Genomic DNA, 27,406 nt, shown 5'->3' on the forward strand with positions numbered 1-27,406 from the left:
ATTGTCAAATCAGCCTTTATTTACCATCTGGGCCCCCTTTGTCAAGGGTGGTAAGGGTTGGCGCATGGAACCTCAGCCGGGCCTATGAACCGTACTGGATGTGAACCCTGGGCAGTAACGGAATCTTTCTGTTCCTCTATTTTTTCCTCTGTAAAGTGGGTATGATAATGGCGTACCCGACTCATGAGGCTCTAGTGAGGATTAATTGACTTAATCTATACAAGCGAAGCCCCAGGAGCAGCTTCCTGGTGCTCTCCCTGCAACAGCACAGGGTGAAGGTGCCTGGGACACTTGGGGCTGCCCTGGCCACACCCAGAGTGGGAGGGAGGGAGGGAGGAAGAGGGCTGCGTCCAGGCCTCTTGAGCCCCACCGGGTGGCAGCACTAACTCTCCTCTCCCCTTCTCCACACCCTAGCTGGGCCTGTTCAGCGGCATCTGCATCATTGTGGGCACCATCATCGGCTCTGGGATCTTCATTTCCCCCAAGTCTGTGCTCAGCAACATGGAAGCCGTGGGACCCTGTCTCATCATATGGGCGGCTTGTGGGATTCTTGCGACACTGGGTAACAAAGATGCCCCGCCCTGGCGAGCACCTTCTGTTGAGTGTGGGGCTGCTATTGGAGCTCTATCTGTGCCTGGCCTTGCTGCTGCCTGGATCCCTTTCAATGCTTGTGCACAGATAGGTGTAAATCGGGCTTCACAGAATGTCCAATGGCCAGAGTTCAGGATGAGAGGCACCGTGATGGGCTCCGGGAGCATGTCCTCCACAGGGGAGAGGGGTTCCCTCGACCAGGGCAATGCCTCACGAGGGCCCCGGGGCCCCCTTCCTCTCGGTATTCCAGGCGCTCTGTGCTTTGCGGAGCTTGGCACGATGATCACCAAGTCGGGGGGCGAGTACCCTTACCTGATGGAAGCCTTCGGCCCCATTCCTGCCTTTCTCTTTTCCTGGACCAGCCTGTTCGTCATAAAGCCCTCGTCCTTTGCCATCATCTGTCTCAGCTTCTCTGAGTACGTTTCTGCGCCCTTCTACTCAGGCTGCAACCCTCCTCAAGTTGTCATTAAACTCCTGGCTGCCGCTGCCATCTGTGAGTACATGTGTGAAACACTGGGCAGGGGTCAGAAGAGACCTGGCACAGATGGTGTGGGGAGACTCGGCTCCTGCACAGCCAGAAAGAGGCCGAGTGGGCCTGGAGGCGCTGGTGAGGAGCAGGGCCAGGTCTAGTCTTGGGCCCGAGCCTGATGCCCTTTGCCGTCCAATCCCTGCTCTGCGGCGCCATCGGAGCTGTCAGGGACGGCTGGCAGCAGGCTGTCCCACAGGGGCCCGGCTGCTTCCCCATTGCTCTTGGGGGGAGGCAGCCAGGCTGGATTTCAAAGGTGCATTTGATGGATGTGGCAGTGGAGAGGGGAGGCTGGAGGGGTGGGCCTGGGAGTGGAAAGGAGACTCTTTCCAGGGCCTTAAGAAAGGAGGGAGATGTTGAGCCCACAGACACAGAATGTCGCCCACCTCTGACTTCCGCAGTGCTCATCACCACGGTGAACGCGCTGAGCGTGCGGCTGGGGAGCTACGTCCAGAACGTGTTCACAGCGGCCAAGATGGTGATCGTGGTCGTCATCATCATCAGCGGACTCGTCCTCCTGGCCCAAGGTGACCTTTGGCTGGAGGGGAGTGTGGTGCCACACAGCACAAACCATCTGGAAGTCTTGCTCCTAAGCGTATCTTTAAGGCAGGAATTCAACAGAAACAATCTTTAGTTTCCCAGTTTTTCAGAGTGTGTTTAATAACCTGAGGTCATTAGTCATCCCCTGCCTTCACAGGCAGATGATGCAAAGTCCCAGTCTGGTCAGCTGACACCCACTTTTCACTGTCTGGCTTAATTACAGGAAATACAAGGAATTTTGAAAATTCTTTTGAGGGCACAAAACTGTCTTTGGGAGCCATCGGTCTGGCGTTTTATAATGGACTCTGGGCGTATGATGGATGGTAAGATGGCACATGTCTGGCTGTGGGTTTCTTTAGGCTATTTTACCGAAACCGTGTGGAAAGCAATGACTTCTCCTTTTGGGGGTTTGGTGGGAGCCTGACATTTACCTTCGCATCTCCCTTTTGTTAAGCACCCCACCCTCACGCTTCTGTTCTCCTTGGACCCCAGAGACACTGAGGCACCTGCCCCTTTCCCATTCGCTCACGTGCCACCAGCCCTTGACACGGTGGCCTGTGAGCCCACAGTGGTGGGACCCTGTGCCAGAAGCTTCACCAGACACACACAGGCTCAGCTGGGTTGGAGGCAGTGAGGGCTGCCAGGCACTGCACAAGGCAAATATTCAGTAGCACTTCTATTTCCACCTTGCAAACACTAGGTTTAGTCGATGAGATTCTGTTTATGTCCACTGGCCATCCGGGATACTGGTCTTCCCCTCATGCAAAGCATCCGCAGGCTTCATTCCCTTTTCAGACAAAGAATCTTCCATTTTTTTCAAAGCACTCTGGGGACTCATTACTCCCAATAATTGTTGAAAATTCACACGATTCCCATGGAGGGCAAAGACCTACCAGCTGAAAGATGTGCAGATCTTAGTAGTCCCACCACCACCAGGGCTCTCTCCGAAAGAAATTGCCCCGAAATTCCTACAAGGGGAATTTTCTCTATGATGGAGTAGCTTAAATGAGACCTAAATTTATTATTTTGTGTTTCATAATCTTAGCAAAGAAAGTCAAAGTTATGTTACTCACGTTACTTTTTTTTCCCCTCTAGGAATCAACTCAACTATATTACAGAAGAACTTAGAAACCCTTTCAGGTAAGAAAGCTGAGTCAGGGCCGGAGACAGTGGACAGGTGAGGGTATTTCTCTCCCCCAGCCATAAAGTGGAGCTGCTCCCCCATCATCACCCACCACCCCCTTCCACGCAGCGGATGGTTTCCTCATTTACACTCATCAGAGCTTGGTTTTGTTTGGGGTAGTAGAATGGTTGCTAAGAGGAAGGAAGAACTCTAGCTTATTTTGCTTTATAACCAATTCAATTTTACTGCCGTGGAGTCTGAGAGAGGGAGAGTTCTTTCTCATTTGAAAATGTCACATGTCCCCACTGGGGCTCTGCTGTCCCACAAGCCCCCTGCTTCTGGGTGGACCTCAGGAAGGGCAGCTGTGACCCCAGCCCACCCCAGGGAGCAGGTGGAGGGCTGGCCGGGGCGGGTGGAAGAAAGGACTAGACGAAGACAACAATCTTGTGAGTCTCTAACAGGATGCTCTGGTCTGACTGGGTCCCTGGGTCCCTGCCCCTCCCAGAAACCTGCCCCTGGCCATCATCATCGGGATCCCGCTGGTGACAGGGTGCTACATCCTCATGAACGTGTCCTACTTCACTGTGATGACAGCCACCGAGCTCCTGCAGTCCCAGGCTGTGGCCGTGGTGAGTGCCCAGGGTCTCTGCGGGAGGGTGCCTGGTCTGTGGGAAGGGGACAGGCAAGGGATAAGTGCTCAAGTTGAAAGGCCCTCACCGCGGGGGAGGGAAATAATCGTCTAGGAGACCAGACACGGAGAGGGTGAGCAGGTTAGGGCAGTACCAGAGACCCAGCTGAGGTTCCAGACTGCCAGCAGGTGGCAGGTCCTGCTTTCCCAGCACACCCCGCCTGCCCGGGGAAGGCACAGAGTGTAGCTGCAGCTGGGCTGGACTTCACAAGGGTTGGGGCTTTGACAGGCAAGTGCAGGGGAGAGAAAGCGCAAAGGAGTCATTAAAAGAGGGAGTTATAATAATGGATTGTGGAATTCAAGCTGGGGGAGGAGGGAAGAGGACAGAGGGATGGGTGTGAGGGCCAGGTGGAAAGGTGGGGGGGGGGGTCCACGTGCTGGAGGAGGCCTGCGGAGCTGGAGCGGGACAGGAAATGAAACTAAAAACAGGCAATGAGGTGACAAGGATGGGGAGTGTGGAGAGATGCCGCTTGGTGACGGGCCACTGACCGGAGAACAGGCGGCTCAGGTGGGAGGGAGACCAGGTCATTCCGAGGGAGGGAGAGGCAGGGGCGTCAGAGGTTGCTGCAACACTGCGAATTATGCCAAGGAGCGGTGGAGAAGAGATTTCCATCACCATCCGCAGAGGAGGTCGTTTCCTCCCGACGGGCGCTCCACTTGTTCCTCCCAGAGGTGTCCGGGAGCCCAGCTCAGCGGGGCCGCTGGGAGGGCACAGCAGCTTGCGGGGCCGGTGGCTCCTGGGGGCGCGCACGGTCTCAGGACGCACCCACTTCTCTTGCAGACGTTTGGCGACCGTGTCCTCTACCCCGCCTCGTGGGTCGTTCCACTCTTCGTGGCGTTTTCAACCATCGGCGCCGCTAACGGGACGTGCTTTACGGCGGGCAGGTAGGGCCAGGCCCCCACCCCGGGGCGGAGCGCGCACAGGGCGGTGCCAGGCCTGAGTTGGGCTGATGGAGCCGAAAGCGTGCGCGGACAGGCGCGTGGCGCGGGCCCGCGGGCCCCGAGCGAGGGAGCGAGCGAGCGAGCGGGGGTCAGTGCCGCCCGCCCCAGCGCAAGGCGGGGCTTCGCGACCCGGGTGAGCGAGGTTGACCCGTGGGACTTTTCACCGAATGAGCTTTCTTGAACATCTTCTCAGGTTAATAGATAACACAGTCTAGATCAGGGATTGGTAAACTTAAAGGGCAATAGTGAAGGTTTTAGACTTGCAGCCCGTGTATACCTGTCATGTTCTGTCTTTGCAGTAGAAAGGCCAACAGCTGTGGCTACGGCCCACTAAAACTTTATTTGCATAAACAGGCAGTTTTCCAGCCCCTGCCGAGCCTCTGGACCCTATCCGGTGTAGAGACGGTTGCTTTGGAATCCCCTTTACAATGGAGCATAGTTTCACATCACCTCCACTCACGGGCTAGTTGGGGGTGGTTTTTACAAACACTGCGACAGGGGACATTCGTGAACACGCCTTTGCCCAGCTGTCCAGCGTTCTGAGTGGATAGAGTTCTGAGAGTGAAATTGCCAAACGTTAAGCACGTATACGCTTAAAAAAAAAAGAGAAATACATGCCACAAAATCATTCCTTAGTGCTAGCCCTTTCAGTTCTTCAAAAGTGTTTTGGCTATTCTAGATTCTTTGCACTTCTATCTGAAATTTAGAATCAGCTTATCGATTTCTACAAAAGAGCCTTCAGGGATTTTGAGTAGAACTTCACCTAATGTATAGATCAATTCGGAGAGGACCGCCATTTCAAAGTATTGATTCTTCCAATCTACGGGCATGGACTCTCTCCCCGTTTATTTAGGTCTTCTTTAACTTTTTTCAAAAAAATTGTTTTGAGTAGCAGCTTTCAGTATACAGTATACAAATTCCTGCACATATTTTGTCAGATTTACTCTGAAATATTTCATATTCATGCTATTGTAAATGGTATTTTCAAAAATGTAAACATTTTCAGTTTCTGATGGTTTGTTGCAGGTATATAGAAACACATTTTAAACAGCTCTACTGAGGAATAAATACCATAAAACTCACTTTGTAATTCGACAATTCAGTGATTTTAGTAAATAAAGCTGTACAAACATCATCACAATCCAATTCTAGAACATTTTCATCATTCCAGAAAGTTCCCTCATGCCTAGTATAGTTAATCCCCTTCCCACCTCCAGCCCTAGGCAACTACTGATCTGCTTCTGTTTCTATGACTTTGCTTTTTCTAGACATTTCATGTAAATGGAATGATACAGTATGACATTTGCATCTGGCTTCTTTCACTTAACATATTATTTTTGAGGTTCCTCTATGTCCTAGCAGGTATCAGTTCATTCATTTTAATTGCTGAATAGTACTCTATTTTATAGATGTATATTTCATTTACCCATTCACCAGCTGATGGACATTTGGATTGTTTCCAGTTTGGGCTATTGTGGGTAATGCTGCTGTGAGCGTTCATGTACATATATGTCTTTTTTTTTTTAATGTTTGTGTGCTTTTATGGACATATACTCTTTTCACACAAATTCAATCATGCATTGCATTTTCGTCTGCGATTTGCGTCTTCCTTGAATTAGCGATATATCATGAACATCCTTCCAGGTCCTCACATGTAGATCTTTTGCCTAGCAGATTCAAAAAAAATTGTTTAACATCAGTAATATCCAGGGAGACTGAGGAAAAAGATGCTCTCATCCACTGTTTATAGGGGATAAAAGCTTACATTTTGAAGGGAGAGAATGAGGTATTCTCTGTTCTGAGGGAAAAAGGAAGGTCCATTACAGGGCATCTTCTCTAGTAGCAGCGGATTCTATCACTAACACCAAGTCCTCTCTCATGAAAGAGTTGAATTCCGGTGAGTCCCTGGTTCCCTCTCATTTGTCTGCTCATTGCAGAAGGACCCATAACTTATGTTAGAGATCTCTGAAAAGGCTTTTCTATCACAAATCCATGCCCGAAAACCCGGGTACCTTCAGAGTGGAGCTACCCCAAGTGCCATGCGTGGCGACATATAAGTATCTTCTGCTTGGGGATATTTTCTCAGTAACAGAACACTTTTAATGCTATAGAAACAAAGTTGCCTTGAGTGCAGACCTGGAGGACGCTCTTTCTTTGCGAGTTCTATGGCCTATCCGCGGAAGGAAGTTAGTCTGGATGAAGCTCCAGGGTGTCTCTGGGAACTCTGAGGGATGCATTCCTACTCGTATCTCATTTGGCTCTGCTGCTAGTGATGGAGTGTCTCCTGCAGAGGCGGGGAGTGGCTGTGGCTCACCGCAGGGACAAGAGCACTGGCAGCAGAAGTTCTGGGAAGTGCTCCGTGGCGTGAGCCCTCCCGGAGTCCGCCATTAGCCCCACCAAAGAGCTGTCCATATATGTCTTTGTGTGGACATAAATGTTTTCATTTCTCTGGGGTAGATTCCTAGGAATAGAATTGCTGGGTCATATAGTAACTTTGTGATTAACTTTTTTTTTAAATTTATTTTTAACATCTTTATTGGAGTATAATTGCTTTACAATGGTGTGTTAGTTTCTGCTTTATAACAATGTGAATCAGTTATACATATACATATGTCCCCATATCTCCTCCCTCTTGCATCTCCCTCCCTGCCACCCTCCCTATCCCACCCCTCTAGGTGGTCACAAACCACTGAGCTGATCTCCCTGTGCTATGCGGCTGCTTCCCACTAGCTATCTATTTTACGTTTGGTAGTGTATATATGTCCATGCCACTCTCTCACTTTGTCCCAGCTTACCCTTCCCCCTCCCCATATCCTCAAGTCCATTCTCTAGTAGGTCAGTGTCTTTATTCCCATCTTACCCCTAGGTCCTTCATGACCTTTTTTTTTTTTCTTAGATTCCATATATATGTGTTAGCATACGGTATTTGTTTTTCTCTTTTTTTTTTTTTTAACATCTTTATTGAAGTATAATTGCCTTACAATGGTGTGTTAGCTTCTGCTTTATAACAAAGTGAATCAGTTATACACATACAATATGTTCCCATATCTCTTCCCTCTTGCATCTCCCTCCCTCCCACCCTCCCCATCCCACCCCTCTAGGTGGTCACAAAGCACCAAGCTGATCTCCCTGTGCTATGTGGCTGCTTCCCACTAGCTATCTATTTTACATTTGGTAGTGTATATATGTCCATGCCACTCTCTCACCCTGTCACATCTCACCCCACCCCCTCCCCATATCCTCAAGTCCATTCTCTAGTAGGTCTGTGTCTTTATTCCCATCTTGCCACTAGGTTCTTCATGGCTTTTTTTTTTTTTTTCCTTAGATTCTGTATATATGTGTTAGCATACTGTATTTGTTTTTCTCTTTCTGACTTACTTCACTCTGTATGACAGACTCTAGGTCCATCCACCTCACTACAAATATCTCAATTTCATTTCTTTTTATGGCTGAGTAATATTCCATTGTATATATGTGCCACATCTTTTTTTTAAAATTTATTTATTATTTATTTATTATTTATTTTTGGCTGTGTTGGGTCTTCGTTTCTGTGCAAGGGCTTTCCCCAGTTGCGGCAAGCAGGGGCCACTCTTCATCACGATGCACGGGCCTCTCACTGTCGCGGCCTCCCTTGTTGCGGAGCACAGGCTCCAGACGCACAGGCTCAGTAGTTGTGGCTCACAGGCCTAGTCGCTCTGCGGCATGTGGGATCTTCCCAGACCAGGGCTCGAACCCGTGTCCCCTGCATTGACAGGCAGATTCTCAACCACTGCACCACCAGGGAAGCCTGCCACATCTTCTTTATCCATTCATCCGATGATGGACACTTAGGTTGCTTCCATGTCCTGGCTATTGTAAATAGAGCTGCAATGAACATTTTGGTACATGACTCTTTTTGAATTATGGTTTTCTCAGGGTATATGCCCAGTAGTGGGATTGCTGTGTCGTATGGTAGTTCTATTTTTAGTTTTTTAAGGAACCTCCATACTGTTCTCCATAGTGGCTGTATCAATTTACATTCCCACCAACAGTGCAAGAGTGTTCCCTTTTCTCCACACCCCCTCCAGCATTTATTGTTTCTAGATTTTTTGATGATGGCCATTCTGACCGGTTGTGATTAACTTTTAAAGAAACTGCTTAACTGTTTTCTAAGTGGTTGCTCCATTTTAATTTCTGTAAACAATGCATGAGAGTTCCAGTTTCTCCACATTCTCACCAACACTTGTATTTGTCTTTTGCTTAAAGTCATTCCACTGGGTGTTAGTATGTCACTGTGGTTTTTTTTTTTTAATTAATTTATTTTTGGCTGTGTTGGGTCTTTGTTGCTGCGCGCGGGCTTTTCTCTAGTTGCGGTGAGTGGGGGGCTACTCTTCGTTGCAGTGCGCGGGCTTCTCATTGCGGTTGCTTCTCTTGTTGCGGAGTACGGGCTCTAGAGTGCAGGCTCAGTAGTTGTGGCTCATGGGCTTAGTTGCTCCGTGGCATGTGGGATCTTCCTGGACCAGGGCTTGAACCCATGTCCTCTGCATTGGCAGGCAGATTCTTAACCACTGCGCCACCAGGGAACCCCTGTCATTGTGGTTTTAATTTGCATTTCCCTAATGACTAATGATACTGAGCATCTTTTTGTGTGCTTATTAGCTATTCATATATCTTCTGGTGAAATAGCTATTCAAATCTTTTGTCCATTTTAAAAATTGGGCTTCCTTTTATCTTCTTATTGAGTTGTACATGTTCATCATATATTCTAGATACAAATCCTTTATCAGGTATCTGATTTGCACGTATTTTCTCCCAGTCTGTGCCTTGTATTCTCATTTTCTTAGTGGTATTTTTGAACACCAAAGCTTTTAACTTTGACAAAAAGCAGTTTATCAGGTTTTTGGGGTTTTTTTCATGTGTCATGCTTTCGTTGTCATATCTAAGAACCTTTGCCCAACACAAGGTTACAAAGATTTTCTTTTCTGTTTTATCTTAGATGTTTATTAGGTTTAGCTCTTAAATTTAGGTATATGATCCATTTTGAGTTAATTTTGTATAGTTATGTACCTGTGCAGCTTGGGGGTTGGCCAGGGACTTGTGCTATATTGCATTATGTTGGATATCATTTTTATGAGGTCAAATCTAAGATTTTTGGTTACTGGTTTTTGAGTTTTCTATCTCACATAGACAGACCTTCCTCTCTCCTTTCAAGAATGCCCACCTATGTTTTCTTCTAGCATTTTACTTTAGCTCTTTGATCAATCTGGAAAGCATCTTGACATGAGGCATAAAACTCACTTTTTTCCCCAAACATTTACCTATTGTCCACCCTTTCTCCTACTGGTTTGAAATCCAGCATTATCATTCCAATGTACTTGATTCACTTTGTTTCACTGTTAGTTTCCTGTGCTATTATCATACTTATTACATGTTTCACAGCTTCAGTAATGTAAAATCTGGTAAGACTGGTGCTCCCACATCAGACTTCTCCTTGCCTGTTTAGCATTCCAGATGCACTTACAGTAATTTTCTCCAGTTCCGGAAGTCGTGCTTGCATCTTCAGTGCGTGGAATTTATATATTGATTTGTGGAGAACTGATGGAATTTAAAGAGTGAATTCACAGCATCATCTTGAGTCTAAGTCTCCCCTCCATCTAGCAATCCCTTTCCTCCCAGTTTCACTGAATTGTTCTGGGAATTAATACTATGTTTATATCTTTTCAAAGTTCAAAAAGTAGTTTTTAATAATGAGTCTTTTTGGCCTGTGTATTCCTGACTTCTAATGTTATTGTATTGTACTCAGAGAGTGTGATCTTTACAATATTACTTCTTCAGAAGTTTTAAGACTTCCCTTGTGGCTTACCACCATTTTTATAAGTGTTCCCATGGTCTTGAAAATAATATGTATTCTACTAACTTCTAGGTTTTTATGTTATCGTTAAGCTTGTACCTTGACTGTTCAAATCTTATGCTCTCACAGTGGATTTGTCAAGCTTTGCCTCCTATGTTTCATGGGCTCCTGTTTTTTTAAAATTTATTGAGGTATAGTTGATTTACAATATTATATGTCCCACGGGTAAAAGTCCCAGGTGTACAACATAGTAATTCACAATATTTAAAGATTATACTCCATTTATAGTTATTATAAAATATTGGCTATATTCCCTGTGCTGTACAGTAAGTATATCCTTGTAGCTTATTTTATACGTCGTAGTCTGTACCTCTTAAACCCCTCCCCACTTTCCTCTCCCCACTGGTAACCACTAATTTGTTCTCTATATTTGTGAGTCTGTTTCTTTATTGTTAAATTCACTAGTTTGTTTTATTTTTTAGATTCCACATATAAGTGACAATGTACAGTATTTGTCTTTCTCTGTATGACTTATTTCACTAAGCATAATACCTACCCTCCAGCTATATCCACATTGTTGCAAATAGAAAATTTTCATTCTTTTTTATGGCTGAGTAGTATTCCATTGTGTATATATGTGTGTGAGTGTGTGTAAGTGTGCGTGTATGTATATATCATACCTTCTTTATCTGTTCATCTGTTTATGGACACTTAGGTAGCTTCCATAGCTTGGCTATTGTAAATAATGCTGCTATGAACATTGGAGTGCATGTATCTTTTTGAATTAAGTGCTTTTGTTTTCTTCAAATATATACCCAGGAGTGGAATTGCTGGGTCATATGATAATTCTATTTTTAGTTTTTAAAAAATAATTAATTAATTAATTTGGTTGCGCCGGGTCTTAGTTGCAGCATGTGGGCTCCTTAGTTACGACTTGCTGGCTCCTTAGTTGTGGCATGTGAACTTTTAGTTGTAGCATGCATGTGGGATCTAGTTCCCTGACCAGGGATCAAACCCAGGCCCCCTACTGGGAGCACAGAGTCTTAACCATTGCACCACCAGGGAAGTCCCTCTATTTTTAGTTTTTTGAGGAACCTTCATACTGTTTTCCACAGTGGCTGCACCAGCTTACATTCCCATCAACAATGTACAAGGGCTCCCTTTTCTCCACATCCTTGCCAACATTTATTGTGGTCTTTTTGATGATAGCCATTCTGACAGGTGTGAGGTGATAGATATCTCATTGTGGTTTTGATTTGCATTTCTCTGATGGTTAGTGATGTTGAACATCTTTTCATGTCTGTTGGCCATCTGTATGTCTTCTTTATAAAAATATCTATTCAGTTCTTCTGACCATTTTTTAATCGGATTGTTTGTTTTTATGATGTTGAGTTGTATGAGCTATTTATATATTTTGGATATTAACCCCTTATTGATTGTATCATTTGCAAATATATTCTCCCATTCAGTGGGTTGTCTTTTTGTTTTGTCAGTGGTTTCACTGCTGTGCAAAAGCTTTTAAATTTAGTTCCCATTTGTTTATTTTTGCTTTTGTTTCCTTTTCCTTAGGGGACAGATCCAAAAAGATATTGCTACAATTTATGTCAAAGAGTGTTCTGCCTATGTTTTCTTCTAGGAGTTTTGTGGTTTCTGGTCTTACATTTAGGTATTTAACCCATTTTGAGTCTATTTTTGTATATGGTATGAGAAAATGTTCCAATTTCATTCTTTTACATGTAGCTGTCCAGTTTTCCCAGCACCACTTATTGAAGAGACTATCTTTTCTCCATTGTATATTCTTGCCTCCTATGTTGTAGATTAATTAACCATAAGCATGTGGATTTATTTCTGGGCTCTCTATTCTGTTCCATTGATCTGGTTTTTTTGCCAGTTCCATACTGTTTTGATAACTGTAGCTTTGTAGTATAGTCTAAAGCCAGGGAGTGTGGTATCTCCAGCTCTGTTCTTCTTTCTCAAGATCATATTGGCTATTTGGGGTCTTTTGTGTTTCCATACAAATTTAAAAATTATTTGTTCTAGTTCTGTGAAAAATGCCATTGGTATTTTGATAGGGATTGCATTGAATCTGTAGATTGCCTTGGGTAATATGGTCATTTTAACAATATTAATTATTCCAATCCATGAACATGGTGTATCTTTCCATCTGTTAGTGTTGTATTCAATTTCTTACATCTATGTCTTATAGTTTTCTGAGTATAGTCTTTTATCTCCTTAGGTAAGTTTATTTCTAGGTGTGTTATTCTTTTTTTTTAAATGCAATTGTAAATGCTGTTGTTTCCTTAATTTCTCTTTCTGATAGTTTGTTGTTAGTGTATAGAAATGCAACAGATTTCTGTATATTGACTTTGTATCTTGTAACTTTACCAAATTTACTGATGACCTCTAGTAGTTTTTATTTTTATTTTGTAGTGTTTAGGATTTTCTATGTATAGTATCATGTTGTCTGCAGACAGTCACTGTTTTACTTCTTCCTTTCCAATTTGGATTCCCTTTCTTTCATTCTCTTTCTTTCTTTCTGTCTGACTGCTGTCGTTCAGACTTCCAATACTATGTTGAATAAAAGTGGCAAGAGTGGGCATCCTTGTCTTGTTCCTGATCTTAGAGGAAATGTTTTCAGCTTTTCACCATTGAGTATGATGTTAGCTGTGGGCTTATCATATATGGCCTTTATTATGTTGAGGTGTGTTTTCTCTCTACTCACTTTCTGGAGAGTTTTTGTCATAAGTGGGTGTTGAATTTTGTCAAAAGCTTTTTCTGCATCTATTGAGATAATAATATGGTTTTTATTCTTCAATTTGTTAATGTGATGTATCACACTGATTGATTTACAGATACTGAACCATCCTTGCATCCCTGGGATAAATCCCACTTGATCATGGTATATGATCTTTCTAAAGTGTTGCTGAATTCAGTTTGCTTATATTTTGAGGATTTTTGCATCTATGTTCATCAGTGATACTGGCCTGTAATTTTCTTTTTTTGTGATATCTTTGTCTGGTTTTGGTATCAGGGTGATGCTAGCCTCATAGAATGAGTTCAGAAGCATTCCTCTGTATTTTTTGGAATTGTTTGAGAATGATAGGTGTTAGCTCTTCTCTAAATGTTTGGTAGAATTCACTTGTGAAGGCACCTGGTCCTGGACTTTTCTAAATTACTGATTCAATTTCATTACTGGTAACTGGTCTGTTCATATTTTCTATTTCTTCCTGATTCAGTCTTGGGAGATTGTACAGTTCTAGGAATTTGTCAGTTTGTACTCGGTTGTCCATTTTATTGGCATATACTTGTTCATAGTAATCTCTTATGATCCTTTGTATTTCTGTGGTGTCGCTTATAACTTTTCCTTTTTCAATTATGATGATATTGATTTGGGCCCTCTTTTTTTCTTGATGAATCTGGCTAAAGGTTTATTGAGTTTATCTTTTTAAAGAAACGGCTCTTAGTTTCACTGATCTTTTCCTTTTTTTAAATTAATTAATTTATTTATTTTTGGCTGCGTTGGGTCTTCGTTGCTGTGCATGGGCTTTCTCTAGTTGCAGCAAGTGGGGGCTACTCTTTGTTGAGGTGCACATGCTTCTCATTGCAGTGGCTCCTCTTGTTGCAGAGCATGGGCTCTAGGCGCGCGGGCTTCAGTAGCTGTGGCACGCGGGCTCAGTAGTTGTGGCTTGCAGGCTCTAGAGCGCAGGCTAAGTAGTTGTGGCGCACAGGCTTAGTTGGTTCACAGCATGTGGGATCTTCCTGGACCAGGGCTTGAACCTGTGTCCCCTGCATTGGCAGGCGGATTCTTAACCACTGCGCCACCAGGGAAGTCCCTCATTGATCTTTTCTATTTTTCTTTTTTAATCTCTATTTCATTTATTTCTGCTCTGATATTTATGATTTCTTTCCTTCTACTAACTTTGGGTTTTGTTTGTTCTTTTTCTAGTCCTTTTAGGTGTAAAATTAAGTTGTCTGAGAGTCTTCTCATTTCCTGAGGTAGGCAGTATAAACTTGCCTCTTAGAACTGCTTTTGCTGCATCCCATAGATTTTGGATCATTGTGTTTTCATTTTCATTTGTCTCAAGGTATTTTTCGATTTCCTCTTTGATTTCTTTAGTGATCCATTGGTTGTTTAGTAGCATATTGTTTAGCCTCCACGTATTTGTGTTTTTTGCAGTTTTTCTCTTGTAGTTGATTCGTCTCATAGCATTATGGTCAGAAAAGATGCTCACTATGATTTCAATTTTCTTAAATTTACCAAGGCTTGTTTTGTGGCCTAGCATGTGATCGCTCCTGGAGAACACTGCATATGCACTTGAAAAGAATGTGTATTGTGCTGTTTTGGGATGGAATGTTCTATATATATTGTCCATCTGGTCTAATGTGTCATTTAAGGCCAGTGTTTCTTTATTGATTTTCTGTCTGGATGATCCATCCATTGATGTAAGTGGGGTGTTTAAGTCCCCTACTATTATTGTGTTACTGTCATTTTCTCCTTTTATGTATGTTAATATTTGCTTTATATATCTAGGTGCTCCTATGTTGAGTGCACATTTTTTTACACTTGTTATATCTTCTTGGATTGATCCCTTGTTTGTTAGGTAATGTCCTTGTCTCTTGTAATAGTCTTTATTTTAAAGTCTATTTTGTCTGATATAAGTATTGCTACGCAGCTTTTGTTTTGATTTCCATTTGCATGGAATACCTTCTTCCATCCACTCACTTTCAATCTGTATCTTTAGGTCTGAAGAAGTGAGTCTCTTGTAGGCAGCATATATATGGGTCTTGTTTTTGTATCCATTCAGCCATTCTATGTCTTTTGATTTGAGCATTTAGTCCATTTACATTTAAAGCAATTATTGATATGTATGTTCTTATTGCCATTTTGTTATTCATTTTGGGGTTGTTTTTGTAGGCCTTTATGTTCCTTCTTTTGTTCTCATCTCTTGTGATTAGATGACTATCTTTTTTTTTTTAATTAATTAATTAATTTATTTATTTATTTTTGGCTGTGTTGGATCTTCATTTCTGTGCGAGGGCTTTCTCTAGTTGCGGCGAGCGGGGGCCACTCTTCATCGCGGTGCGCGGGCCTCTCACTATCACGGCCTCTCTTGTTGCGGAGCACAGGCTCCAGGCGCGCAGGCTCAGTAGTTGTGGCTCACGGGCCCAGTTGCTCCGCGGCATGTGGGATCTTCCCAGACCAGCGCTCGAACCCGTGTCCCCTGTGTTGGCAGGCGGATTCTCAACCACTGCGCCACCAGGGAAGCCCAGATGACTATCTTTTTTTTTTAATTTAGATGACTATCTTTAGTGTTATGTTTTAATTCCTTTTTCTTTTTTATGTGTGTATCTAGTATAGATTTTTGGTTTGTATTTATGTGAAGTTTATATATAGCAAACTGTATATATATATATGATTGTTTTAAGTTGCTGATCTCTTAATTTCAAATGCATTTAACAACCCTGCATTTGTACATTCCTCCCCTTACGATTACTGTTTTTGACAACATGTTTTACATCGAATTGTTTTGTGTATTCTTTAACTGCTTATTGTGGATATAGATGGTTTTACTGCTTTTGTCTTTTAACCTTCCTACTAGCTTTGTACGTGGTTGATTTTCTACCTTTACTGTATATTTGCAAGGGCTTCTGTTTTTTATATCTTCTGACTGTTCTCTTTTTCAGTAGGAATGCTCCCTCTTTTGCCTTAAATTCTGATACTGACATTGCTGAATCAGCTGTCTTTCAGGCTGCTACTTTTGGTAACATGTCCCATCCCTTTTATTGTCTACTTCTCAGTGTCATGGGCTGTGGCAACCCAACCCGAGAGTCTCCAGCTGGGCAAGTGGAATCTGATCACACTGGATGTGATTACTGCTAGATTAATTTCTAACGTATTCCTTTGTGTTTTCTTGGCTTAAAAAAATCTTACCCTGATTTATTAACCATCAAATGTCCTTTATTCCTTTTTTTTCTTCTGCTGATGTGGATGGAAGTTATATTTCTATTCTTTTAGCAATTACCTTTAAAATTTAACATGAATACCTAGTAGAGCCTATCAGTGTCTCAGTTCTCTTCCCTCTCTTGCAAGGGCTCTCCCTTTCATATCATCTAGTGTATCAGCTACACCTTGTTTATAATCCCAACCAACCCTCCAAAAAAAATCCATCATGACAGAAATAAAAAATCCAGTACTTACATACATACCAAATGTGCTTTACTGCTATTTCCTTAATGTTGCTTCTTCAATCAATTCCTTCTCAGTTCAGTGTCCTCTTTTGTTGTAGACTTTTTAATAGTTTCCAACAAGGACTGAAGAACTGTAAATGTCTCACAGTTATTATCTACAAATATATTTTGCCAGTAGTCTTGAATGATAGTTTAGCTGTGTAGTATTCTAATCTGAAAGTCAAATCGGTTTTCCCTCATCACTTTGAAAGTGCTGTTTCTCATGTGATGGCTGTTGTTCTGATTGTCCTAATTTTGTAGCTATCTTTTAAATTCAGTAGCTTAAATTTTTTTCCCTTCCACTCTAATGTTTATATCTGGGCATGTTTTTATCTAGAACAGGATTCAGTTTGAAGGCTCAGTGTTTTTTGATTATGTAAAGTCTCTCTGCTCTTCTTTGAATTTCTTACCCCATTCAATATACTTGAGCTTCTTCCTAGGTTTCTTCTCTTAATTTCATGTCTACATTTTCCGCTTCTCTATGCTTCATATTCAGTCTAGCTTTTACTTTTTTCACTTGTATTTGTCTGTTGTTGATTAAATTTTTAATTAAAGTAACTTTTTGTTTCCTTAGGAATTCTGTTTAGCTCTCCTTTCCTTTTTCTTTACCATTTTAAAGATAGCCTTTCAGATTCCTAAATCATCAGAAGTTCTTGGGGGGTAGACGGGGTGGCTCAGCCATTTGTTTGCATCTGCTGTGACTCACCCTTGATTTTCTGATTTTTTTTAAATACAGAGTTTGGATTTAGGAAGTTCAAGGCATGTCTGTGTTGGCTTCTGTCAGGTGCATGAAGCACTGAGGTCCATAGGCCCTGGACTAGTTTTTACATTTGTTTCTTGCATAAATTTCAGGACTCAGATCAGGTGTCTCCTCCTTGAAAGGGGATCCCCAACCTCCCACTCCACCCCACCCCCCACAGGTGACCCCACTGCACCAGGATGCATTCCTGTAAGATGCATTTAACCACCTCACTTACTTCTGCAAAACGCAGTCATCTCAAGAGGCTAGACTCCTACCTGAAGACACCAGGGTCATAACACAGTCCCTTTCTCTGTGGCCTGGGTAGTGATGCTCAGGACACACTTACATGGTGATCATACAGCAGCCTTCACCCTCATCAACTGACTTCCTTATTACTGCCCTTTCAGACTTGTTTACGTTGCAGGCCGGGAAGGCCACATGCTTAAAGTGCTCTCTTATGTTAGCGTCAAGCGCCTCACTCCAGCCCCTGCCATCATCTTTTATGTAAGTATGAATTCTGCCATAAAAACACCCCCTTAGGTCAGAGGGTCCCTCAGTTTGGATGATGAAGTAAGCTTGATCACTAAGCTCAGTGATTTTCAAATGACCCAGGTTCCCCCAGCCCTCAGTTATATAAATAGGTATATAAAAAAGTTCAAAACAATTCAAATAATTTACCCAACTTCTGCTCCTTGTTCTGAATTTATCCACGAAAGACACTGTTTGAATCTTCCGAGCTTGTACCCTCTACACTTCTTACATGCACATTTGTATGTTCTGAGTCCCTGGTAACGAACTGTACAAAAACCCACTAGCTTATGAGGAAGGAGAATAAGGCATTTTACAAGGTGGCTAATGACAACAGCTTCTCATTACGGTCCAATAATTCAGAAGTCATGGGACCCTTGTGATTTATAGGCGTTTGACATCTTCTGATTGGAATTTCTCAGTGAGGGACAATCCTTGGCTGTATGCAACTGTTTTGGGCACCTCTGGACCATCCACACCCCAGCCTCAGGGCCAGATTCTTCCTCCCACCCCCAGAGGAGAGCCCCTATTCTCTGTCAACCTACTCCCTTTGAAGATGAGAAAAAGGACCCAGAATTACAAGGCCCTTGGAATTCCAAGTCCAAGACTGTGCAGCTAACGCAGTCAAGACCAGACCTAGACAGCCTGGGTTTTATGATGCAGGGCCCTTTCCCCCAGTGAAAACTCTCTGGAAGGAAAATTCATAATTAGGAAGCTGGTGCAATATACATACACATTTTGTTTCTCCCCCGCTTAGACGAGCTACACATTTTCCAAGTCCTTTCCATCACACCTCGAAGAGCTGTCATAGCACCAGTCTGGTTTAACCCCAAATATAATGGGATACATAGGAGTTTGCTTTCACATTAAAGTGTTTATCCACAGAAAAAAACGGCTTCTTCCATCTTTTGTGAAGTGATAAGGTTAATGTTTTCATGTACTAATGACCTAAGAATGCCTTCTTCTTTCTTCCAGGGTATCATAGCGACCATTTATATCATCCCTGGTGACATAAACTCATTAGTCAATTACTTCAGTTTTGCTGCATGGCTGTTTTATGGCTTGACCATCTTTGGACTAGTTGTGATGAGGTTTACGAGGAAAGAACTGAAAAGGCCTATCAAGGTAGGTTTAGTTCCCCAAATGTCACAAGTGGCTTTGATTTCCTGAAATGAACTTGGTAGAGGTGACTATTTTAACTTCTAGGAGCATGCTTTCGATTTTCAACCTGACTCTTCTCTTGAACATCATACTTTAGAGTGGAGTTTGCTCTTACTCATTTCATATTATAGATTATGATCCAGTCAGCCATTTCATAATTAATTTATTAAAGTTAGCAACAATACCTGTGACCTGCCTCTCTAACCAAAGTGAGATGTCCAGTTCTGATAGTTCCAGGACCTCTCATGAATACACTTTCTGGCGACCGATGGGGACTTCTGATTCTGGCCCAGACCCATTCCTATGCATGCAACCACTAACGGTCCGTGTTTGCAGTCTGTTTTGGGCTCCTTCCCACCTCCCTCCACGGCTGGTGTGGGTCCATATACCAACGAGGAAGAAGAATGTATTTTATTTTGCTTATGTTACAGGATTTTTTGGTTTGTTTTTTGCTTTTTTAAGAAAACCTATGCTATTTATTCTTATGATAACAAGTGAAGATGTAAGAAAAAGGCAGGCAAGAAGAGGGCTTCAGTAACTAGAGCAAGAATAAAGATAATGTCTTTAGCTTCGGAATGTTGTTTCACAAATCTGGTTAAAAGTCTTTCTGGCACAGTAGCTTGACTATCACCAAGTCGCTGAAGTCAGAGAAGGCATGGAGCAGTCTGCTGGAATCAGGCAGTTCCATGTCAATCAGGGCATCAAGCAGGCAAAATCATTATGGTAGCATAGATTTTTTTTTTTTTAAAGAATTTCACTTTTTTTTTAAAAAATTAATTAATTAATTTATTTATTTATTTTTGGCTGTGTTGGGTCTTCGTTTCTGTGTGAGGGCTTTCTCTAGTTGCGGCAAGTGGGGGCCACTCTTCATCGCGGTGCGCAGGCCTCTCACTATCGCGGCTTCTCTTCTTGCGGAGCACAGGCTCCAGACGCGCAGGCTCAGTAGTTGTGGCACACGGGCTTAGTTGCTCCACAGCATGTGGGATCTTCCCAGACCAGGGCTCGTACCCGTGTCCCCTGCATTGGCAGGCAGATTCTCAACCACTGCGCCACCAGGGAAGCCCGGTAGCATAGATTTTTAATCTGCACAAAATCTCTCAAACAGAAATAAAAAGGATTTGAGAGAAAATAACGAAGTAAGGAGACAGGAAAAAAAAAAAAGAGATTAACATATGTACAACTGGAGTCCTTGAAGAAGAAGATGAAAGTCACAGAATTCTTTAAATTTAATTTTATTTATTTTTTTATACAGCAGGTTCTTATTAGTCATCAATTTTATACACATCAGCATATACATATCAATCCCAATCACCCAATTCATCACACCACCACCACCACCTCCCTGTCGCTTCCCCACTTTGTGTCCATACATTTGTTCTCTACATCTGTGTCTCAATTTCTGCCCTGCAAACCAGTTCATCTGTACCATTTTTCTAGGTTCCACATATATGCGTTAATATACGATATTTGTTTTTCTCTTTCTGACTTATTTCACTCTGTATGACAGTCTCTAGATCCATCCACGTCTCAACAAATGACCCAATTTCGTTCCTTTTTATGGCTGAGTAATATTCCATTGTACATATGTACCACATCTTCTGTATCCATTCATCTGTCGATGGGCATTTAGGTTGTTTCCATGACCTGGCTATTGTAAATAGTGCTGCAATGAACATTGGGGTGCATGTGTCTTTATGAATTGTGGTTTTCTCTGGGTATATGCCCAGTAGTGGGATTGCTGGATCATATGGTAATTCTATTTTTAGTTTTTTAAGGAACCTCCATACTGTTCTCCATAGTGGCTGTGTCAGTTTACATTCCCACCAACAGCTTAAAAGCTATGATTCAAGAAACATTTCCTGAAGTGGGAGGGAAGGTGGGAGGGGAGACCACAAAAGGAGGGGGGACTTGAACCAACATGCTGAAAGGCATACAGTGTAACTGGGATATCTGAACTAGACTGGGCAACAAAGAAATATATTCTGATAAAACTATGGAGTTTCTTTTAAAAAAAATGCTTTGGGTATATCTACTTCCCCTTTCCTGTCCTCCTTCACCCCAATTTGCTTATAAAGTAAAGGAAATAATACAGGCATCAGACTTCTCATCAGCTACACTTCATGCTGTAAGACTGTGGGCAACTTATTTAAGATATTCAAGGAAAAAAAAATTTAAGTCAAGTATTTTATATCCAAATTGGCCTTGAAGAATAAAGTTACCAACGAAATAACTCAAAGCATATATTGTTACATGAGACCTAAGGAATCGCTAGAGAATGAGCTTTAGAAACCAAAAAGTCATTGGCATAAGGTGAATATATTTAATTAAAGAACTAAGACTAAATGATGGGAGATAAAGATAGCAAAACAGTATATAAATATTAAGCACTGACAACATAATACAACAAAAATGGGAGAGAAATCATATGAAAGTATGCCAGTTAAGGAAAGTATGTCAGAGAAACTGCCTTTGGATATGATTTAAAATTAGATGCTGGGGGGAAAGAGAAGAAATCCTAGCTTATTTCATTACTGCTTATTATAGATAATATCTAAAAAAGAGGAGACAAAGGTATTAATACCTACTATTTATAATGGTAACTCTCAGAATAAAAACAGTGTTTATAGATAGATATATCCAACACACATACCCACACACAAACACATCCACGAAACCATATCATAAAAGAACCTATATATAAAGACTCGAATAGGGAAACAAATGAGAATATCTTCCTGGTTGACATTTTCTCGGTAGAATGCTTATTAGGGTTTTTTGTTGTTACTGTTTTTTGCTTATTGATTTTTAACATCCCCAAACTTTATAGAATCTATGAATCTCTTAATACTCTTATTTCTAGTTGATAGTTATATGGAAAAAAATGAATATTTAAATTCCCCAAATGCAATACAATATTTTTAACATGTATGTGAGGAAAGTTTCAAATGGCATTCCAAATCCAACACAAGTCACAGTCGTATGGAGGCATATTGGAAAGTGTGAGGCATGTGTGTCTCAGATGTTGGGAAACATGTTATTGCATTAAAGGTAACCATTTACTAACAATCATACTAACTGGTCACCAGCAAGTCATTTTTAAAGCAGTTTACTTCCAGGTTAACACATGTTGGATATATATATGCATTTACTGTTTTTTGTTATATCTGAAAACACTGGTTAGAAGTCTGGGGTTTCATATGATACATGGTAATTTTCCCACTTAAAGGAAGTAGGCCCCGGTAAGAGTTTTCCCATAGAATGTCACTCTTTAAGGGCAGAAAACTGACAGTAAGTCAAAGATACTTTATATAGAAATATGAAGCAATATGGAGACCAAACTTATCAGTTGTATGAATAAACCAGCTTATTCAGTTTAAATGGGTTTAAATCAGCCATTAAAAGAAAAAAATTTTCAGGCAGGTTTACAGAGCTGTGAAAAATGCAAAGTAAAAGGATAGGCAAAGAAAAATCAAGCAAATGAAAATACATAGAAAACAGGGGTTGTGATCTTATCAGACAAGCACTCAGGCCCAAAACACAAGACAAAGACCATTTAGTAATGCTAAAGGCTAAAATTCACAATAAAGAGATAACAGTTATGAAAACCTATTCACCACGCCACACAGTAATTACTTTTACGAAACAAACTATAGGAAATACAAGGAGAAACAGACACACACACTAATAGGAGACTTTAAAACATCTCCCTCAGAACAAGACAGATCCAGGCACATCACTAGTAAAAGTGACTGCAGATCTATAAAAACATAACAAGGTACATCTTAGAGATTCATTTCAAATTCTGAATCCCCAAAATAGTAAACATAGTGCATATGGGACAGGTCTGACCACTGACAATCTTTAATACCACAAAGAAAAACCCTGATTAAAAAATCAGAAATGGGGCTTCCCTGGTGGCACAGTGGTTGGGAATCTGCCTGCCAATGCAGGGGACACGGGTTCAAGCCCTGGTCCGGGAAGATCCCACATGCCACGGAGCAACTAAGCCCATGCGCCACAACTACTGAGCCTGTGCTCTAGAGCCCATGGGCCACAACTACTGAGCCCACGTGCCACAATTACTGAGCCCACGTGCCACAACTACTAAGGCCCAGGCGCCTAGAGCCCGCGCTCCGCAACAAGAGAAGCCACCGCAATGAGAAGCCTGCGCACTGCAACAAAGAGCAGCCCCCGGCTCGCCGCAACCAGAGGAAAGCCCGCGTGCAGCCACGAAGACCCAACGCAGCCAAAAACAATACATAATAAAAAATAAATACATTTATTTTTTAAAAAATCAGAAATGATACAGATCACATTCTCTGACTATAATGCAATAAAACATGAAATTAATTTTAAAAATTAAACCTTTTGGTCCAAAAGGAAATAGGAAATGAAAGTACATAAATTCCTAAAGATAACAATAATGAAAACAAGACATATAATCTATGATCAGTACTTGAAGGAAGTGCCACTACATTACTTACATCAATAAAAACGAAAACAAATTAAATAGGCAACTCAGAGGGCACGAGAAAGAACAACAAAGAAAACCAAAAGAATATAGAAGGAATTAATAAAGAAAGCACTTAAAGGTTCTTAACTGGATTATCTGATTTTTAGAATTTCACCATGAATTCAGATTCTGCTGGGGTTAGTTTTAGTAAACTATATTTTCCTAGAAAACTGTCCATTTCATCTAGGTGTTTGAATTTATTTGTATAGAGTTATACAAAATAGTTTATGATTTTTTAAAAAACTTCCTGTGTTCTGGAGATTATTTCTCCATTTTTGTTTCCTATTTGTGTGTTTATGCTTTCTCTCTTTTTTTTTTTTAAGGTAAGCTACAGGATGTTTTATTGATTTTTCAAATTATTTTTATGGACTATAACACTGATACCAAACCTTGCAAAGATAGCACAAAAAAGGGGAGGAGAGAAAATCACAGACCAATCTCACTTTTGAATATTCATATAAAAATCTTAAATAAAATATTTTAACAAATAGAATCCAATTATATTAAAAACATATCATGACTAAGTCAAGTCTGTGCAAGGGTGGCTAAAGATTAGAATGAACTGGATTTAATTCATGGGGATATAATTCATCATATTAATATACCTATGGAATAAACCCCTATAATCACCTCCCACAGTTGCCAAAAACCACCAGATAAAATTCAACATACATTAGTGATAAAAACACAAATAGGAATTTATAACCTTTTCCTTGACATGATGGCACACACAAACACGCCCTATGGCAAAAAAGCAATTTTAATTGATAAGGCAACACTAGAGAGATCTCTGCCAAGGTGAAGACAAAAATGCCTTCCTTCTATTTCTGCTATCGGTTAACACTGTTCTGAAGATATCAGCAAGGCAATTAAACAAGAGAAAGCAATGTGGAGCTTAAGGATTAGAAAAGACTTTCAAAAGTCTAACTTTCTCCTTTCAAAGAAAATAAAACTGTACCTCTGGAAAACCCAAAAGGATCAAAGAAAAAACTACAAGAAAATATAGTGAAGTAATATGACATAAAACTAACACACTGAAATCAACAGCCTTCATTTATAAAAATGATATCCAATTAAAAGATAATGAAAGAGGAGAACTCATCCCCAAACCAAAAAACACCGAGCCATAAACTTAACAAGAGGTGAGACATCACAGTAGAAAAGTAAAATTCTCCTGAAAGACAGAAAAGATAACTTGAACAAATGGAAATCCATCATGTTCTTGGATAGGGAAACTCAGCATCATTGATTTAGATGTTTAATGAGATCGCAATAAAAAACACCACCTAATTTTTTTTCCTGGAGTTAGACAAGTTGATTATAAAGTTCATATTGAAGAACAAACTAGCAAAAATAGCCAGGGAAAATCTAAAAATAAGAAAAATATTAAAATATAGATTCTAAAATTGAGACACAGATGTAGAGAACAAGCCAAGGGGGGAAAGTGGTGGGGGGGGTGGGGGTGTGGAGGGGGGTGGTGGTGGTGGGATGAACTGGGAGATTGGGATTGACATGTAGACACTAATATGTATAAAATGGGTAACTAATAACCTGCTGTATAAAAAAATAAATAAAATAAAATTCAAAAATTCAAAAAAAATAAATAAAATATAGATTCTAAAATTTAAATATCATGGTGCTGCTGCATGAAGAAAATATAAATTGCTTTGCAATTCAAGAATGAAGAAAACCTTTCCCATGACTCAAAATCAAGGAGTAATTTTTTAAAAAGGGGCAACCATAACCCCCCCAAAATAAAAATGAATGCATTCAAAAAAAGAGAAGAAAGTTGAAAACACATATACATAAAATATCGGGGAAAATATTTTCAATCATATCACAAAAAAGGATTAATATCCCTAATTTAAAGAGTTACTAAAATTGAGATGGGAATTACTAACAATTGAAATGGACAAAAGACATAAATGGACACAAGAAAATAAAATGACAGTTCAATGAAAAAAATGCAACAACACTTAAACATGAAACAAATGAACCCCAGCAAACTCAATTTTGTTTCTAATAAGAGAACGCCCACCAAAATTCTAACGAGATACCATTTCTTGCCTATCAGATGGGCAGAAATCCCAAAGTTTGGCCACACTCCATGGGAGAGGCTATGGGGAAACAGCCTTCTCAAACACTGCTAGTGGAATACAAATGGTATGGCCACTACAGAGGGAAACCTGGCAATATCCAGCAATATTACATATGCATTTACCTTTAGACCCAGCCATCCTGTTTTGAGGTAGTCTATCCCTAAGTGAAGTCGACAAAAATATGAAATATACATAAGCTTACTTGTTGCATTAATTGGTAATAGCAAAAGGTTCAACACAACCCAAATGTCAATTAATGGGAGACTGGTTGAATAAGTTTTGAAACATCCACAAAGTAGAGTGGTATGCAGCACTAAAAAAATGGATGAGTAATTTTATACAGTACTATGACTCTCTGGAATATATTAATGGAAAAAAGCAAGGCACAAAACTGTGTTTTATGCATTTGCTACCTTTTATGTAAGAGGAGTGGAAGATGAACATGTGTATGTACATTTGTGCATATACATGTGTTTATTCTGAAAGAGAAATAATGGAAGACTAAAGCAAAATCAGGAAAAAATTTATAATATTAAAAAAATCAAATAAAAAAGGGAAAAAGCAACTCCCTAAAAACTGGAAACAAATGGAGATAAAGAAACCTTACTCTGTAACAAGTAGATGACATAACCACACAGAGAACATAATCACTAGAACTGATATTAAAGTGCAGGACTTTGAATGCATCTCCCTTGTGGCTTATACTGTGCAGTTAAAAAGAACTGCAAAAAACTCTTAAACTTCATACTACTACTTACAGTGGTAGTATTGGTACAGTTATTTTGAAGTTTATTATAGGCACATTGTAGGATAAATAAAATAATTATGTGAAAGCCATTGAGAAGATTTTCAGAAGCATAAGGAAAGAAGGCATAAGTCTAGAGAAAGTAAGGGAAAAAGTGCAATCTTACATTTGAACGGAAACTAGCAGTAGAAATTTATGAATTTTTTTCCCTTCTTGAAAAAAACTTTTTTTCTCTGTCCTTGTAAAAGAACACTGAGTACTCCCAACCACCCAGATTACGGTTTCTAAATGCCATTTCCTACCAAACGCCCTGGAGAAATGGGTGAATGCAGATCTGCTGGGACTGGATTCCTCTCCAGCCCCTGAATCCACTGATTGACTTTAGGAATTCAAAAGTGTGACAATCGGACCTTAAGTGCCTCATGATGTGTTACAAAAGGAAGTGCACTGCTCCAGCTACAAAGTATTCTTGCCTCCACAGCTAACTACTGGTTTACAGGAAACAAGAGGGACAGAGGAGCAAGTTATCAGGCAAAGCTAGAATGAAGACACTGTATAGGATAAACCATCCAATTCCTACGAGTTAATGACAAGGTAAAGAGAGGAGGGAACAAACAGGTTAAAAACAAAGTCGTCATCAGTTAGAGATGTATAATGCGTATTTTACAGGTAAAATGACATGATGGCATTTTCTTTACAGTCTAGGGAAAAGAAAAAGATGAAATAAGGTTGGCAATTTTACTTACAAATGATTGAAACTGGAGGAGGGGGTGCATGGAGTTCATTATATTCTTCTTTCTGTCAAGTGTTTTGTTTTGAATGAAAATTTTCGAAAAGGAAATGAATGCACATGGCCAAATCATGACACCACTCTGTTTTGCCTACAGGTGCCCATTTTCATCCCCATCTTGGTGACTCTCTTATCCGTGTTTTTGGTTTTGGCCCCAATCATCAGCCAACCTGCATGGGAGTATCTCTACTGTGTGTTATTTATGCTGAGCGGCCTTATATTTTATTTCCTTTTTGTCTACTATAAGTTTGGATGGGCTCAGAAAATCTCAAGTAAGTATCAACTGAGGGACTGCTTTGCTGTTAGTAAAAGTGAGACAAGCCCGACATCCTGTCGCCTCATCTGTCCCGATTCTACCAG

At 41.0% G+C, this 27,406-nt stretch overlaps 1 protein-coding gene across 5 annotated transcripts in view; it reads left to right on the top strand.

Moving 5' to 3' along the window:
* The window catches only part of SLC7A9 (solute carrier family 7 member 9), a 43,355-nt gene that overhangs the window by 13,804 nt on the left and 2,145 nt on the right, over positions 1 to 27,406 (top strand). For all 5 annotated transcript variants that reach the window (XM_082437576.1, XM_082437577.1, XM_082437575.1 and 2 more), the window contains 10 exons: positions 415 to 562; positions 842 to 1,084; positions 1,519 to 1,644; positions 1,881 to 1,980; positions 2,753 to 2,797; positions 3,286 to 3,409; positions 4,250 to 4,353; positions 17,618 to 17,714; positions 18,714 to 18,863; positions 27,144 to 27,318. In XM_082437576.1, coding sequence (XP_082293702.1) covers positions 415 to 562; positions 842 to 1,084; positions 1,519 to 1,644; positions 1,881 to 1,980; positions 2,753 to 2,797; positions 3,286 to 3,409; positions 4,250 to 4,353; positions 17,618 to 17,714; positions 18,714 to 18,863; positions 27,144 to 27,318 — 1,312 coding nt within the window. The remainder of the gene's footprint in view (positions 1 to 414; positions 563 to 841; positions 1,085 to 1,518; positions 1,645 to 1,880; positions 1,981 to 2,752; positions 2,798 to 3,285; positions 3,410 to 4,249; positions 4,354 to 17,617; positions 17,715 to 18,713; positions 18,864 to 27,143; positions 27,319 to 27,406) is intronic.

This window comes from Balaenoptera physalus (assembly GCF_965194825.1).
Source record: "Balaenoptera physalus genome assembly, chromosome: 19".
Taxonomy (NCBI): Eukaryota; Metazoa; Chordata; class Mammalia; order Artiodactyla; family Balaenopteridae; genus Balaenoptera; species Balaenoptera physalus.